Raw genomic sequence first — 15,602 nt, 5'->3', positions numbered from 1 at the left:
GCAGGAACCGGCTGATCAAGGAGAACCGTGAGGAGTCACCCGGATGCTCTAGTTAGGGAGGTGCTCTGCAAGGACATCACTGAGGGACATAGTGGCTTCTCCACGCGCTAGAGTTTTCTGCTGTCCTCTGCCTTTTCTGTCTCATGGCCATTCGTTGCCCCTGGATGATGCGGCCTCAGCGATCTCCTTGGCTCACCAGTCATGGGGCCAGACCCGGGCCCGACCCGGGCCCCCGGAGCCAGGAAGTCCCCAGAAGATCCGTCTGCATGTGTTCTTTACCTGGTGGCCCCTGACCACCGTGCAGGAGTCCAATCCCGGCCACTTTCCCAAGTGGCCTTCCTGGGCAGGGCCTCAGCTGTGGGAAATGGCACTAGAGTTTCCATGGAGGGAGGGGGTCAGAGCCCTCCCAGGACCTGCTGCCTGCCGCCCGGGGCAGACGTGAGAGCAGGCGAGGCGGGCTGTTGAGGGAGCCGCTGGCTGACAAGGATCAAGGGGCCCTGCCTGCCCTGAGCCCTGATCCCCTGTAAAGCCCTGATGTTCCATGGGTATTGCTGCAGAGTGCGTCTCGCTTGAGTGACAGATGTCCCCCCTCACATGGGAGCAACTCCGTGTGGCAGGTGCCCTTTAGCTAGAAAGATGGGGCTGCCCGGCCATTGCCCGCAGAACTGTGGAGGGAAAGGCTGAGCCAGGCCCTTGCCCATCGCGTTGGGAAGTACCCATAGCCACAGGATAAATGAAGCCTTAATTCCTGAGGGTAGCTGTAAGTTGTGTGTAGTTATTTATGTGAGCACATCCAGCTAACACAGCCAGGAAGTCATTCAAGTAAAGACAAAAGCTCTCTTTCCAAGTGTCTTCCATGCTGCGTATTGGGACAAGGGTGTGGGAGACACAAAGATGAGGGGACACGGGTGCTGCCTGGAGGATGCCACAGGTATTGAAGGAATTAGTCCATGCTTCATGGAAACACATGTTGAAGGATGTGGATGGCTCCTGGCCTGCGAGGAGCTGGAGTGTCAGTTCCAGGTGGCGGGACACAGACCTTCTCCCATGTTGTTGATTCAAGTGTAGATTGGCAGGATCTTCTTGGAGGGCAATTTGGAAACATCCATATAATTTTTAAATATGCATACTCTTCAACCCATAATTCTATTTTTGTGTATATCTACGCTGGAGATTTCACTAATATTTGTGTCTGAAATGTGCATTTTTCAAGGATGTTTATTGCCGTATTTGTAACAGTAAAAGTGTGAGGGGAAAATGCTAATCAATGGCAGAATGGCTAAATAAATAGTGATATATGCGTAGCCTGAACTTGCGTGCAGCCATTGTGTTACCGTTTATGAAATTGTCATTCTGGCTATTTTTGACCTTAAAAAAGCAACAATTCCACATATTGAACAGAAATCCCATACTTTGTATTTCTTTATCTTTAAGATGGGGATAATAATCGTATGTTCCAGTGTCAGAGTTCATGGGAGGATTTCACACGATACCACATGCAGAGCCCTTGGAATGGTCCCCAGCACATGGCCGGAGCCCAACAAATATTTGCTAATGTCACTCTGAATATGTGTCCATATGGAAAGATCTAAAATATACCACTTGGAGAAAACAACTGTGTGTATTTTTACAAAGGTCAATAGTGTGTGAACCATTTGTGGGCAGGAAACACATGAGTGTGTGTGCACGCACATGTCTGTGTAAATGCCTAGGACAGACAGGACTAGAAAGCTTCCTTCCAAATTTTCCTAATGGCTAACCCTGCAGAAAGGAGCAGGTTGGGGGCGGGGAGGAGGATGTGCCTCATCAGGGTTCCAGCAGGGGCAGAGCTTCTGGGAGCTATGCATTTACCTGTGTATAGGGACAGGTGGCCGGGACCGGTCCTTGTTCAACCATGGGGCTGGTCAGGTTGTCTCTGCAGCTGGGGGTGTGGTCTCTGCAGCTCATGTTGGAGTGTGAAGGTCCAGGGCAGGCAGTCAGGAAGGCATAATGGAGGTAAGATGGGGCGATCAAGAGGTTGGAACCCCCAAGCACCATCTGAAGCCCTTTACCAGGACAGACTGAGTCCCATGTCAGTTCTTACTGCGTCTGGTATTGATGGTGTGAGGGCCCTGCATGAGCCAGCAGACACACACACCTGGCCCAGGAGTCCGAGAAGCTGAAGGAAGGAAGGGGATGCGGAGGAGGAGCAGTTACAGGCTCAGCTCAGCTCAGTTGCTGCTTGGTGCTTAAGAGGTGGATCAGCAGATCAGCTGCAATGGTGTGTGTGTGTGTGTGTGTGTGTGTGTGTGTGTGTGTGTGTGTGTCGCTTTTCTTCCACCTGCCAAACCCTCCTAGGATTGTCCCTTGTGACCCCCCGTAACTGGAAACAAACAAACAAACCGAAGAGGAGTCTGGGAAATGTAGTCCAGCCAAGCCTAATTGACACATCACAAAGCCATCCAGGGGAATTTCACCCTTTCCTCTACATACTTCTGCATTTTAAAATTCTTTTACATATTGAACACCAATAAAAATTAATTTATAAAAAAAAAATTGAACACCAATAAAAATTAATTTATAAAAAAAAATAAAATTCTTTTACAATATGACTCTATAAATGTATTTATTGTGAATAAAAAAAGAAATTGAAAGCCTTTGGTATTAAAAAAAAAAAAAGGAGAGAACCTTCCCCGTCCCAGGGAAATCTAGTGTTTGGTTATATGGCTAATCGCGTCCTGGAACCTATATGTCTGCTGTTACCTGCCTGGCCTCGGCCACCATCCCCTCCTCGACCGCCAGGCTACTGCACCCACCTCCTGACTGCTTCTGCCCGAGTCTCGGTCTGTTCCCACTTCAGCCAGAGTGCGCTTTTCAAAATGCAAATTAGATGCTGCTGTGTGCCTATTTAAAAATGCTCTAGTGGCTTCTCATTGCCTTCATTATGAAGCCATAAATCATCGCTTCCCCACTCTGGTCCAGAAGTCTCTGTAACACTCTCCCCCTGCCTCTCTGGGTCTGGCTCTGTCTGGCTCTCCCCCTCCACCCCCCACCCCTTCCTTCTTGCGGTTCGTGGTGCAGAGCGTTGCGTGCTATAAAATCACCACGCATATCACGGTGATAAAAGGCTGGTCGCTTACTGATTACCTACTACGTGCCACATTATGCTAGGTGCCTTGACCATGTCATTATGATTCCATACCCACAGACAAGGACAGCGAGACTTAGGGGACATTGAGAAATGAGTGAATGGTGAGTGGCACCAGCAGGATCCAGAGTGTCTGAGCCCCGTATGCGTGAGCACGACACTCAGCAAGCATCCGTCCTGTGCACGAGTCTTTCCTGCCTGTCACTGCGCCCTGTGAATGGAGAGCGGTCTTCCCCCTGGGCCGTCGAATCCGGGAGGGTAGGCACCAGAGCCACACCTCCAGGACCTCCAGGACCTGGCAAGGTGCTTGCACACAGTAGGTCACTGGTGCTCTTGAAGGCATACGTGTGCCGCCGCCGCGCCGGGTTCTGGATTAAGGCCAGAGTTAGAAGAACCAAACAATGCGGCGCTGGCTCCCAGGGCCTGTGCTCTGTAACAGGGGAGCCGAGCTCACGCTGTATCACAGGCTGCTCCAAGTGCCACCTGGGGAAAATGTGCACCAGCCCCGCCTGGCCTCGGGCGGGGAGGGGGGCCGGGGAGTGGGGCCCAGAGAGGCCTCCAGGGAGTGTTTGCAGAGGGCCGGTGGGACGTGAGTCACGGAAACGGGCAGTCTTATCTGGTTGGCCTCTGTGTAGTTCTGCTTTTGGGGCTTATCTGGGCTCTGTGGCTAGAAATGGAATAATAAATGGGTCCTGCCCATCCTGCCTCTTGGAAGAAATCCGTGCCGAGAAGAAATCAGTGCAGCAGTGTAAGCATCCTTGCACCCAGTGGCGTTGAACTGTCCCTGTGTCCTGGCTGGCAGTGCTGCCTGCCCGGCCCGCCCCCAAACACCTTCCTTCCCTGACCTGCCACGTTCTGTCCCACTGATGTCACTGCCCGAGGGACAACCGGCTGGGGCTTTGGTGTTTTCTTCGAGGAATAGGCATTCTTCATTGTCAAGTAGGGGGAGGGGGTTGGTTTTAATGATAACGCTGGGTCCCAAGGGGCTGATTTGGTGGGACCTTCCTGCGCGCTCGCCAGAGTGCCCGCGGTGCCTCGTATGCTCCGATCCTCCCAGGAGCTGTGAAGCGGCCCATGCTAAAGATCAGGACCCCGAGGCGCCAGGAGGGTCACTTGTCCAAAATCCCACAGTGCTCACTGCTTAGGAGCTAGCCTGTAATGCCTTCTAGAGAGTTCTAGTGCACCTGTTAGAAAGCATCCATCTCTGACCTCAAGGAGAAAGATTTCCAAGGGCAGGCACTCAAGCCTTTAAAAACAGGTTTCCCTGGAGTCAAGACTGCACCTGCTCCTCTGTGTGTGTATGTGTGTGCGCATATGTGCATGTGTGTGCGTGTGTGTGCGTGCGTGCATAGGGGGAGGGTGATGAGTGAGTCCTCTGCTAAATGTGTACCCCACTAACCGGTGATAAACAGGGCTACCTTGGCAGAGGCCTCGCACATCCACCCACCCACCTGCCGAACACCTTCAGCTTTCAAAATTCTCTTTAAAGCTGCTACATAGATACAGTTTTTACACCAATATGCAACTCTCTCTCTCTCTTTCTCTCTCTGTTTTTTTTTTTTTTTTTTTTTTATGGACAATTTCTACCATATAGATAGGCTTTTCCCGAAGCAACCACGTTGGGAATTGGTCACCTTAATTAAAGCCATCACTGAAAAATCAAGTCAAATGGGTCATTATTGCCTGAGAAAAAAGGACTTATATTTTTCACAAGCTCCTTCAAAGAATATTTTAAGTTTCACTTAGGCAGTATAATGGCTCTGATGTAACCTCGCTTCCTCACACCATGGGTCTTCATTATTTCGGTTGCACACAATCATCGTGAATGGGAGAGGAATTAGGTATTTAGTGCTCTTTGATGGAGTTAATAAGTATCCCGATTAGTCATTTCCCAGGATCTTAAGAATTCTGTGCATCACCTCATGCCGCCTTTCCTTTCGGAGCCGCTGTAAACACCAGGGCAGGCATTCTTGATGGATTCAGGCTTTCTGATTTACCTCTCCCCAAGGCGCTTAATCAAGGAATGCAAGTCATTTTGCCTTCTCAAAGCTTCCTCTCCTTCCCTGAAAGCTGTTGCGGGGTCTTTCTCGTTTTTCTTCCGCTTCTAAACCATTTTGAGGACGGTGCTCTGGGCCGAAATGATCCAGAACTTGACCCCTAGAAATTGCTTTCTGTCCCAGCTGGGAGGGTAGAGCCTTGTGCCAGCCCGGCCCAGCAGAACCAAGCCTTGGTCACCGAGGATGCGTGAAATAAATGTCTGTCTGTTGTGGTTTGTTCCAGAGCTGGTGATGTTGCTGGAGTGGTGGTCGGGCACGGAGTGCGTCATCCACACAGACCCCCAGGCCTACCCCAAGTATGGAAAGGAAAATGCCATTGTGGTTCTGAACCACAAGTTTGAGATTGACTTTCTCTGTGGTTGGAGCCTGGCCGAACGCTTTGGGGTGTTAGGGGTAAGTTGGATTCACCTTGACCCCCTCCCACATTTCCCCTGCTCGACACTATGACTTGCCTTTTTGCTCTCCATCGTTTAGGATGACAGAGGCATTCACGGTTTCCACATGATGAAATGTTCTTAACCAATTGCTTTTCATTCCTGCTTGGGACCAAGATGAACATCTTCTAATGCACAATAATAGTATTTATTCAGCAATTATGTGTTAGATATTTTATAGACAGTTTGTTTACTCCTTACAGAGACATTAATGAATAGACGATGTATATCCTCCCTTTTAAAAAAAAAAACTAAGTTATAGAGGGTTTAAATAATCTGCTCAAGGTCACACAGCTATGAAGTAGATTTGGATTTGGACTCCTATGGTCCGAGGCCACTTGATGCCCTTCATCTCTATGCTCTACTGCTCCCCTGGCCTATGGGCACCATTCACCCCCACATTTTCATCTTTGTGGGTTCAAGAATGTTGAATCCTCAAGCCAGAGAGTGTCAATGTCAGAATTCAGAATAAATAGGAAATTCTTTATCCTCCAACTAGTTTGACTTCTTGCACACCTTTGGGACTGGGCTTTCTTGGTTGACTTTTGTCACCTTGAAAACATTGAGGTGTGTATTGGTCACGCCTATACCAGATAACCAAATTAAAGTCGTCTTGGTGCTGAGCTGTCCCAGCAGGATTTACAACAGGTGCTGGGCCAGGGTGGGAAAGGGCTAGAACAGCTGGGATGTGGGAGTCCCCGGGTCTGATGCTGCGGGGAGGCGCCATGCATCCAGTCCCAGATGCGCCTGTGGGGTCTCAGAGTGGCCAGCAGCGCTGGGGGCCCCCTTGACTTTGCCCATTTGGGAAGACCCTTGGCGAAGGAGGACTATCTAGCATGGGACACATTTTGCATCTGCTTTTATACATTTATGCACTTTTAAATTCGAAGCAAAAGGAGAGACAAGGAAATGTGCTTCTCGGGGACAAATGATGCTCATCATTATGCAGTTAAACTTTCAAAAGGCAAGTAAGATCTTTAGCCGTTTTTCAAGAGATAGAAACACTGTGTTTCGTCACTGTTGCTACCTTGAGACTTCTGGAAAACTGGATTGCGTGTGAATCACTGAAAGGATTTCTAGGAAAGCAACAGGCCCTCCTGCCAACAGCTCTCCTCTTTGCTTTCCTGTGTATTCTTCTAGCTCCAATGTGATGTCCGTGCGCGCATGTGCGTTCAATGTATTTTCGGGAACAAGACTGAACGTTCTAGCATCTGCCTTTCTCTATTTTAGAGATGCTGGGCAGAGATCTCAAGTATAATTTTGTGGTTTTATTTCCTGCAAGAGGAGACTACCCCCCCCCTAAAATATCACAGTCAGAACCCTGTTGTGGATATGGATGATTGTGACGGGTCCTTCTTCTGTCTTGGGCACCCTGGTGTCTTTGCACCCCGACTGCTGGGACATCCGTCCTCCTGCCTTAGAGCTAGACTTCCCAGGGTGCCGATGTCCCCCCAACCCGGGTTCTCCAAATGTGTTTGGGGGGACAGTCAGGGTTTTCCCGGCTTTCCATGTGGCTTTGGGAGGCGTTCAGGCTCAAACGTGAGCGCACAGACAGCCGGGGCGGGAGGCCCTGGGCCGAGCAAGTGTGTCGGCCTCGCAGGCACCGTGCAGTCCTCGCTCTACCCTTGGTAGCTTGACGACCACCAGCTCTTTCTGGGTGCCGTTCACTGAATTTATGCTATTCCTGATTCTTAGCACACTGTGATTATTTACACTTCCAGAGCCTCATTTTGGCTAAGTCATTGGTTCCAGGAGACTCATTAGTAAGTCTGATTTCAGAGCTCTGCTCTTTACCCCGAGGAGGTGTTGGGAGGAAAAGCTGTGGGGAGCCCGACTCACTGGGGCCACAGGTTTTCTGGATTCTTGCTGAACTGCTTCCTGGAGCCCTGGGGTCCCCAGCAGGACCGGAGGGAGGGTCTACACAGGGACAGGAGGTGACCACCTTCCCGTTTCTTCCAGGCACCCAGCACCAGCCCGAGCCATGGCTGCACATTCGAAGGACGCTTCGTGCTGGCCAAGTAGTGGCTGCCAGGAGAGGGTGAGGGGGGGTGGCAGTTGGTGACCTCTGTCGGGGTCGGGGGTTGGGCCAACTTAGGGGGAAGCTGCCAGACTCTTGTCCCAGGGGAATGCCTTGTCCCCACAGCAGGTGCTTGCTGCTCGAGCCACTGAGGTCCAGGGAGAGGCCAGGAGGCCAGTTGAGCTGCCTGGCCCCTTTCCAAGGTGGCACGCTTGTTCCCGCTACTCTTGAGAGGATACAGAGCAGCCTCGTGTTATAGGAACTGCTCAGCAGTACCTGTGGTCTTAAATCACCTTCCCAAAAAAAGGCACCTGATTGATCTCTTTTTAAAAATAACGCATGACTCTGAGATCTTTCTGGAGTCTGGGGAGCTTGCCTCTCAAAGAGGAAGGGCCAAGGAGAAGGTTCCTGATGGGCAGTTCTCACCGGCGCAGGTAACAGCCCAAGAGGAAATGAGTTTAAATAGAAGCAAGTGAGATTTGCCCAAATTCCTGAGAATGGGGTAATTAAATGTGGAATTGTTTTTTGGGGGAAAGTGATGAGATTTTCTGAAAAAGGAGAAAAAAGTCTTTAGACTTTTTACAGGCGCCCAAGGCCCCACACGGTCATTCTGGGGGCTGGTTCCCCTCGGACCTGGCATTTCATGGCGAGGGCCAGGGCGCAAAGTCTCTGGTTGTGACCTCCGAGGAGTACACCCACCCTCTCCTCCCTGGGGGTGGGCATGGCCTGTGGACAGTTACGAGTATGTGTCTGTAACGTGCCCCACAAACTTCGGTGTGCAATGCAGAGGGTCAGGGGTTCTAAAGCTTCCGGTACCTGTTTACCTCTTTCTGTCCCAGTAAGATACCTACATGCCACTTCACAGTGGCCCCAGCAGGTTGCCCAAGATCGTGTTTGTCGGGTCTTCTAGCAGCACCAGGGCCCCCGATAAGCGCCCTGCACACAATAGCCGCTACGGTCAGTGTTTACCTGCTGAGAGGTGTGGCCTGGAAGTTGGCCTACATCCCAACTGGGGTATTTCTCTTCAGATTGTTAAAAAGGCCAGATATGTTCTATGGCAGTGTGACAAGCCCCAAAACATAGCCGCTTCACACAACAAACACGTGTTACCTCAGTTTGGGTGGCTGGAATCTAGGCCAACTGGGGTCCTGGCAAGGGTCTTTCATGAGGTCGCCGTCAAGCCACCGGCCAGGGTGGTGGTCTCATCAGAAGGCTCGCTGCGCGGTGGGCGACCTGCCTCCACGCTGGTCCCTGTGTGTGTTGCCAGGCCTGAAGGCCTTCCCTTGGGCCTCTTCTCAGTTTTACCCTGGACATGGCCATGGGCTTGTCCCAGGGCATGCAGTGCTAGAGAGAGGGGGAGAAAGCACACAAGGCAAAAGAAAAAAAAAAAAAAAAAGCCACAGCCTTTTTGTGAGAATTTGGAAGTGATATCATCACTTGGTCATTATTCTGTCCATGAGTCCAGCCCACCTCCCCCAGGAAGCAAGGTGGGCTACAAGAAGGCTCAGACCCCAGGAAGTGAGGACCACTGAGACGGGCACAGAGCCTGCTACCATACCACAGCATGACATCTGCTCTCGGACCTCACATTTGCTGTTAGGAAATATTATTTAGTTAATATTATTAGTACATATTAGAGCTCAGCCTGAAAACCGATCGAATTTCTGTTGCATTTCCTCATTCAGGGAGAAGCAGGAGAGTAGTAGAATTATTACCCTAAGCAGAGGCACTCTGATGTTGCTCACAAAGCTCTTAGGATGGTGATGATAGCCATGTATGCATCTTTACAATACTTTTTTTTTTTTAGATTTTATTTATTTATTCATGAGAGACTCACAGAGAGAGGCAGAGACATAGGCAGAGGGAGAGGCGAGCCTGATGCAGGACTCGATCCCAGGACCCCAGGATCATGACCTGAGCTGAAGGCAGACGCTCAACCCCTGAGCCACCCAGGCATTCCGCATCTTCACAACACTTATGCAACAGAAGAGCACCGTGTGTATCTTCTAGAAGACACTGCTGGGCGCTATGGAGATAGATACTAAGATGGGTGTGAAAATACAGTCCTTGCCTTCAGTGACTTTATAATATACAAAAGAGAGGTAAAGAAGGGACATACATACCTCACCACGGGACCCAGGGGGTTGACAGGACCGGTGACATAGGGTTGACCACGTTCGCTTAGGGCAGCAGCATGTGGTGGGCAGGGACGACAGCCAGCATATTTGACCACAGACCAGTCAGCCCTACAGCACCATCCTGGGGGCCCCTGTCCTTCTGAGTGTCACCCTCAAGGGAGACCATGGGTGATACCTCCCTGCTGTGAGCAAGCGGCCGGGCTCCCAGCTCCTGGGTGGCGCTGACTGGCTCTTCCCCTGGCCTGGCCAGGCGTGCTCTCTGGCCCTCCCACTCACTTCACTGGCAGCCAGTCAAGGTCACCGGGGGCTGATTCAGACTCCCTGAAGGTGTGCGCTGCTGCTGCTTTGCGGTGCTCGCCTGGGCAGGGGTAGTGGCCTGTACAGCCCTTGGTAAAATGACTGGCAGATGCCATAAAACCCCAGAACAGCACTGAGGAGTCAAAACTACAACAGGACCTTGACTGCTGGTGGTCCAGTTTGATTTTGCCAGGATGCTTCTGGTCCTTAATGTGAAATAACGGTTCTTTCTGTGAAAGGTGACACGTGCCTGAAAACCAGCATGCCTTAAAGTTTGATTATGAAGGGATCACTTTTCTCCCTAAAGGTTGTCTGCAGAAAAAATTTCAATGCGGAATCATTTAGAAAGGCTACAAGGTGATTTCCTATAAACCCCCATCAATTATAACATTCCCCGCCCCCCCCCCCCAAATGGTGGGTTTCTCTCTTGTCTTCGAAGGTGTAAAACATAGCAGAAAAGCAGATGCTTTGAAAGATGATCCTATGCCTTCGGTGCTCAGACATCAAGAGCAATTATTTCTTTTCCCCTCTGCTTACTCCAGAACAGTTCTCTCCTAAGGGGTGGTGGGGAGAGAGGGATGTGTAGGCAGACAACGTCTTCGAGCTCCACAGACGTGGCTCCTGCATTGACCAGTTGTGTGACCTTGGGGAGGTTATCTGACTTCTCTGAACCTCAGTTAATAATTCCCATTTCGTGGTGTCATAAGGGCTTAGTAAATATATAGGGCTTGCTGAATATATGTAGCGGTTTAATGAATATAATAAGTAAAATACCTAGTCCAAGTCCTTTGCATGAAGTAGATGTGCAATGATTCTTAGTTTCCTTGATCTTAATGAGTTTCCCTTCACTGAATATTTTCTTTTTTTTTAAGATTTTATTTATTTATTCATGAGAGACAGAGAGAGAGAGAGAGAGAGAGGCAGAGACACAGGCAGAGGGAGAAAGCAGGCTCCCCTCAGGGAACCCGATGTGGGACTTGATCCCAGGACCCCGGGATCATGAGCCAAAGGCAGGAGCTCAACCGCTGAACCACCCAGGCATCCCTGAATATTTTCTTATTATGAAAAATAGGATATGTTATGGAAGACAGAAGAGGGAGCAAACATTTTACAAAATGGGATTTAATGAGAGCTAGATCCCCACATGACCAGCATCCCCCATCATGTTTATGCAATGCAAAGTGTGGTTGTATTCCGTGTATCGTGGTTTCTTCATACATGTTTGTCATGTCCCTGTTGGCTACAGAGAGATGAGAAGTTTTAAGATATGGAGAAGTGTTCTTCTTTTTTGAAGATTTTATTTATTTGAGAGAGAGAGGGAGCATGAGTGGGTGGGGGGGAGCTGCAGAGGGACAGGCAAGGAACCTGATACTGGGCTTGATCACAGGACCCTGGGATCCTGACCTGAGCTGAAGGCAGATCAGCTTAACTCACTGAGCCACCCAGGCGCCCCTAGATGTGAAGGGTTTGATGTTTTCCATTAGAGACACCTGCAGCCCTGGTTTATCAGCTCCATTAGGGTGGGTTTGCATCACCCTCAAGGCCACTATCACATGGACGTGTGAGAAACACGCTCCCCGCCACCCTCAGTGGCTTAATCAGCATCATCCATATTGCACTCCGGGAGCACCCACCACACAGAGTGGGCAGGGTGCCCCCAAGTATTCTCCTGTTGGGCCCCATGCAGGGTCTGGCGTTATAGAGATGAGGAAGCCAAGAGAACAGTGAGCAGGTGCGATCCCCTAAGACTTGGGCAGCGGGCGCATCCCCAGCCAAGGTCGGGAGCTCAGGGGAAGTACAGATGTCCCTTGAGTTCATCACTGAATACATCCCTGGAAATGTTCGTGTACACTTTATTTTTTTTAAAGAGTTTATTTATTTATTCATGAGAGACAGAGAGAGAGAGAGAGAGAGAGAGAGAGAGAGAGAGAGAGGCAGAGACACAGGCAGAGGGAGAAGCAGGCACCATGCAGGGAGCCCGACGTGGGACTCGATCCCGGGTCTCCAGGATCACACCCTGGTCTGAAGGCGGCGCTAAACCGCTGAAACCACCTGGGCTGCCTTACACTTTATTTATTTATTTTTTTAAAGATTTATTTATTTATGATAGACATAGAGAGAGAGAGGCAGAGACACAGGCAGAGGGAGAAGCAGGCTCCATGCCGGGAGTCTGACGTGGGACTTGATCCCGGGATCCCGGGACTCCAGGACCATGCCCTGGGCCAAAGGCAGGCGCTAAACCGCTGAGCCAACCAGGGATCCCCCTTGCACTTTATTTTTAAAAGTGTAGTGCTGTTAGAACTCCCCAGGGTCTTTTTAATTTTTTAAAAAGATTTTATTTATTTGAGAGAGAGAAAGAGAGCGTAGAAGGAACAGAGGGAAAGGGACAAGCAGACTCCCTCCCACCCGGGGCTGGATCTCAGGACCCTGATATCATGACCTGAACCGAAATCAAGAGTTGGACCGACGGAACCACCCAGGTGGCCCGGTCTTCTTTTTTATTAGACAGGCTCCTCTGGCAAGGTCTTTCCCAGGCCAGCGTGGGATTACACCAACGGATCGTCAATCCAGACTTGCTCCAAGCAGAAGTACCACTGGGCTTCCTCTTCCTCTTCACACAACCCTCAGCAGCCCTTCAAAGCCTGTGATGTTCATCCTGGGAAGCAGCTGTGACTCTGCAGGGCCCAGTGATGCTCCCTGTTTGCCACACTGGTCTGCTGACGTCCCCAGAGCTCTCCCCTGCCCCCATCTCCCTGTGCTTTCCTCAACTGCTAACCAAACACCCGCCACAAGGTGCGGCCCGAGCTCCAGTTATCTTCCACCCTTGCAGGGCCCTGCTCTCCCAGCCCCGACCCTGCAAGTCCTTCTGCTCTGTCTCTCCATCCACCCTGGGAAGGCCTGGCCATTCAGGATAGAGGCTGGGGGTGGGGGGTGGGGGTGGGGCAAGGATCTGCACTCAGGAAGGGGGAGCAGGGCTTTGCACAGGGGGCTCCTCTCTCTCATCCGTTTATCAGGAGCCCTGATCCTGCAGAGCAGAGTCAAGTGTGCTAAGGAGCCAGCGTTCAAGAGTTTCCTTTGTCCCCAAGTGCCCTTCCGTCCCCACTCCATGTCAGCACTCCGGGCAAAGTCAAGAGAGTTTCGGTTTGGGTGAGGGGAGGGCTGTAGACCTGGGTGGGGGAAGAGGCCGTCAAGGGCCCGAGCGCTGTGAGCCTTGTGCTCCACCTGGACAAACGATCCACGCTCATTTCCAGTCGAAGAGAGATGAATTCGCACAGAGTGCTTTTGTCTCATGTTTGTTTTATGCATTTCCCCCGTGGCTGTGACTAATTGCGGAACAGTGTTCATTTTGTTTTCAGACTCTCTTGAGATTTTCCTGGTAGTGTAAGTCCCCAGCATTTTCTTTTTTAGCATCAGAGAAGGGAGACAGCAAGAGAAAGCAACAAGTATAAGCAGAATCAGGCCACATGTATGTTCCCTTCATTGGCACAAATGGAATCTCACCTTTAGACACACACACGCGTGCACGTACACCCACATGCCTGGCTCCTTATTTTGAGCTCCAGTCTTAGCTCCTGCCTTTTACTGCAGTGAGAGACTTCCATTTCAGAGACACATTCCAGCTCCATCTTTTCCAGTCTCGGGCCTACCTCCTTTGCCAGAGAGCATGTCTGTTCAACAACTCGCAGAGTTTAGTGGTGGAAGGGAAGGAGAAATTGGGAGCTCCCTGTTTCTCCCGCCCCGCTAGCCTTTGAGCATCTCGAGGCCAGGGGTGATCATCTTCACCTCGCTGTCCCCAGCACCTGGTGGCTCAGTGCCTGGCACAAGAGGTACTTAACAAACCCTTGTGGCATGGACAGAACAGCTCCGAGGTTCAAGTCCATGGATCACACATCAAGAAAGAGGCTGAGCTGTTGGCTGACTTGCTAGTCCCTCTGCAGTGATGGGGCCTAGCTCACACTCAGGGGAAAATTCAGAGGGTTAATGTTGTAGTCTGCTGTCAAGTTCCATTTAAGATAACATCATTCAGGTATTTTATGTATTTAGTGGAAATAAATGACTTTCGGTGAATCCCGATGACCAACTGGTGACTGTACTGGTAAACCTTCAGGAACGGCCATGCGCTTGGAAGCCAGGAAGAGATACTTGTGCAAGCAACGTGTTGACCAGGGACTGTCCCTACTGATTAATATTAGTCCCTAATTGTGTTTTCTGTCGGTGCCTGCGGAGTGGTCAGAGGCGAGAGCCACATAATCTCAGTGTATCTTCAAAGCAGAAACCATGTGGTGCTAGAAAGAACTGCTTTGAAGATGCACTGAGATCCAGTACATTCCAGTGGTCTCACTTGTGTCAGCTCCACAGCCTCCGTGATGAAAAATGAGCAGAATCAGGACTTTCTAGCTTAGGTTTTTCTCCAACATGGCCACCTGCCAACTGATCAGATAAAAATGCTTAGTGTTGATGCTGGGTTTGTAGGATGGTTGGAACTGGTAGGGCATCCTGTTCAGTCACCTTCCCATGATGCCCCCGCGTCTTCTGACCCCTCCAGATGGCTGGAGGTGCTGAAGGGGTTCATGGGGTGTTGGAGGGTTCATGACATTGGATGTCTCTCTGAGCAACTGGGTGGTCCCAGCTGTGGTTATGGGCTGCTTAGTTAGATGATTGGGCAGCTGTGGTAAGACAGCTCTCTCCCTCTCTCTCTCTCTCTCTCTCTCTCTCTCACACACACACACACACACACACACACACACACACTCCACACACACACACTCTCTCTACATAAACACAGACTCACATACATACTCTCTCCACACAGTCTCACATACTCACTCTCCCACGCACACTCTCACAGTCTCTCACACACACACTCTACACACACAGTCTCACATATACTCATTCTTGCACACACACACTCTCACAGTCTCTCTAGACAGTCTCACACACACACTCTACACTCACAGTCTCATACTCACAGTCTCACACACATACTCTCCCTCACACAGTCTACACACACACACTCTCTACAAGTCTCTCTCACTCTCCCTCATACCCAGTCTCTACACACACAGTCTCACACACTCTCTACACAGTCTCTCTCACATACACTTCTCATGAACATTCATACACACACTCTCTCCTACACTCACACATACACACACACTCTCACATACGCTTTCTACATAGTCTTTCTCTCACACAGTCTCTCTCACAGACACTCCCTCTTTCTCACATGCACTCATACATACTCACACTCTACGTATACAACTCTCTCTCTTACACACACTCACTTTCTCTCTCGCAAATCTCTCACACACATACTCACTCTTACATGCACACCTCACACACACACACTCAAAAGTTTCATAAACTTTTAACTGTAGAATGTGATATTACGTCAGCAACTCCCTACAACTACCAGAAATGGCCAGGTCCTTGCAGTTGTTGCTTCCTCACAGGAAGTTGAATTTCCTATGAACATTTTTGATTTTCCAGACATACTAATGTCTAGATGGGCCTGTGGTAAATCTAACTCAT

At 50.3% G+C, this 15,602-nt stretch overlaps 1 protein-coding gene across 3 annotated transcripts in view; it reads left to right on the top strand.

The window, feature by feature from the left end:
• AGPAT4 (1-acylglycerol-3-phosphate O-acyltransferase 4) overlaps window positions 1-15,602 on the top strand; it is a 127,993-nt gene that overhangs the window by 90,598 nt on the left and 21,793 nt on the right. For all 3 annotated transcript variants that reach the window (XM_055310602.1, XM_055310601.1, XM_055310600.1), the window contains one exon: window positions 5,408-5,577. In XM_055310602.1, the coding sequence (XP_055166577.1) occupies window positions 5,416-5,577 (162 nt within the window). In that variant the 5' untranslated portion in view covers window positions 5,408-5,415. The remainder of the gene's footprint in view (window positions 1-5,407; window positions 5,578-15,602) is intronic.

This window comes from Nyctereutes procyonoides, unplaced genomic scaffold (assembly GCF_905146905.1).
Source record: "Nyctereutes procyonoides isolate TBG_1078 unplaced genomic scaffold, NYPRO_anot_genome, whole genome shotgun sequence".
In the NCBI taxonomy this organism is placed as follows: Eukaryota; Metazoa; Chordata; class Mammalia; order Carnivora; family Canidae; genus Nyctereutes; species Nyctereutes procyonoides.
Note: the sequence above shows the minus strand (reverse complement) of the source record. Positions and strands in the feature narration are given on the sequence as shown.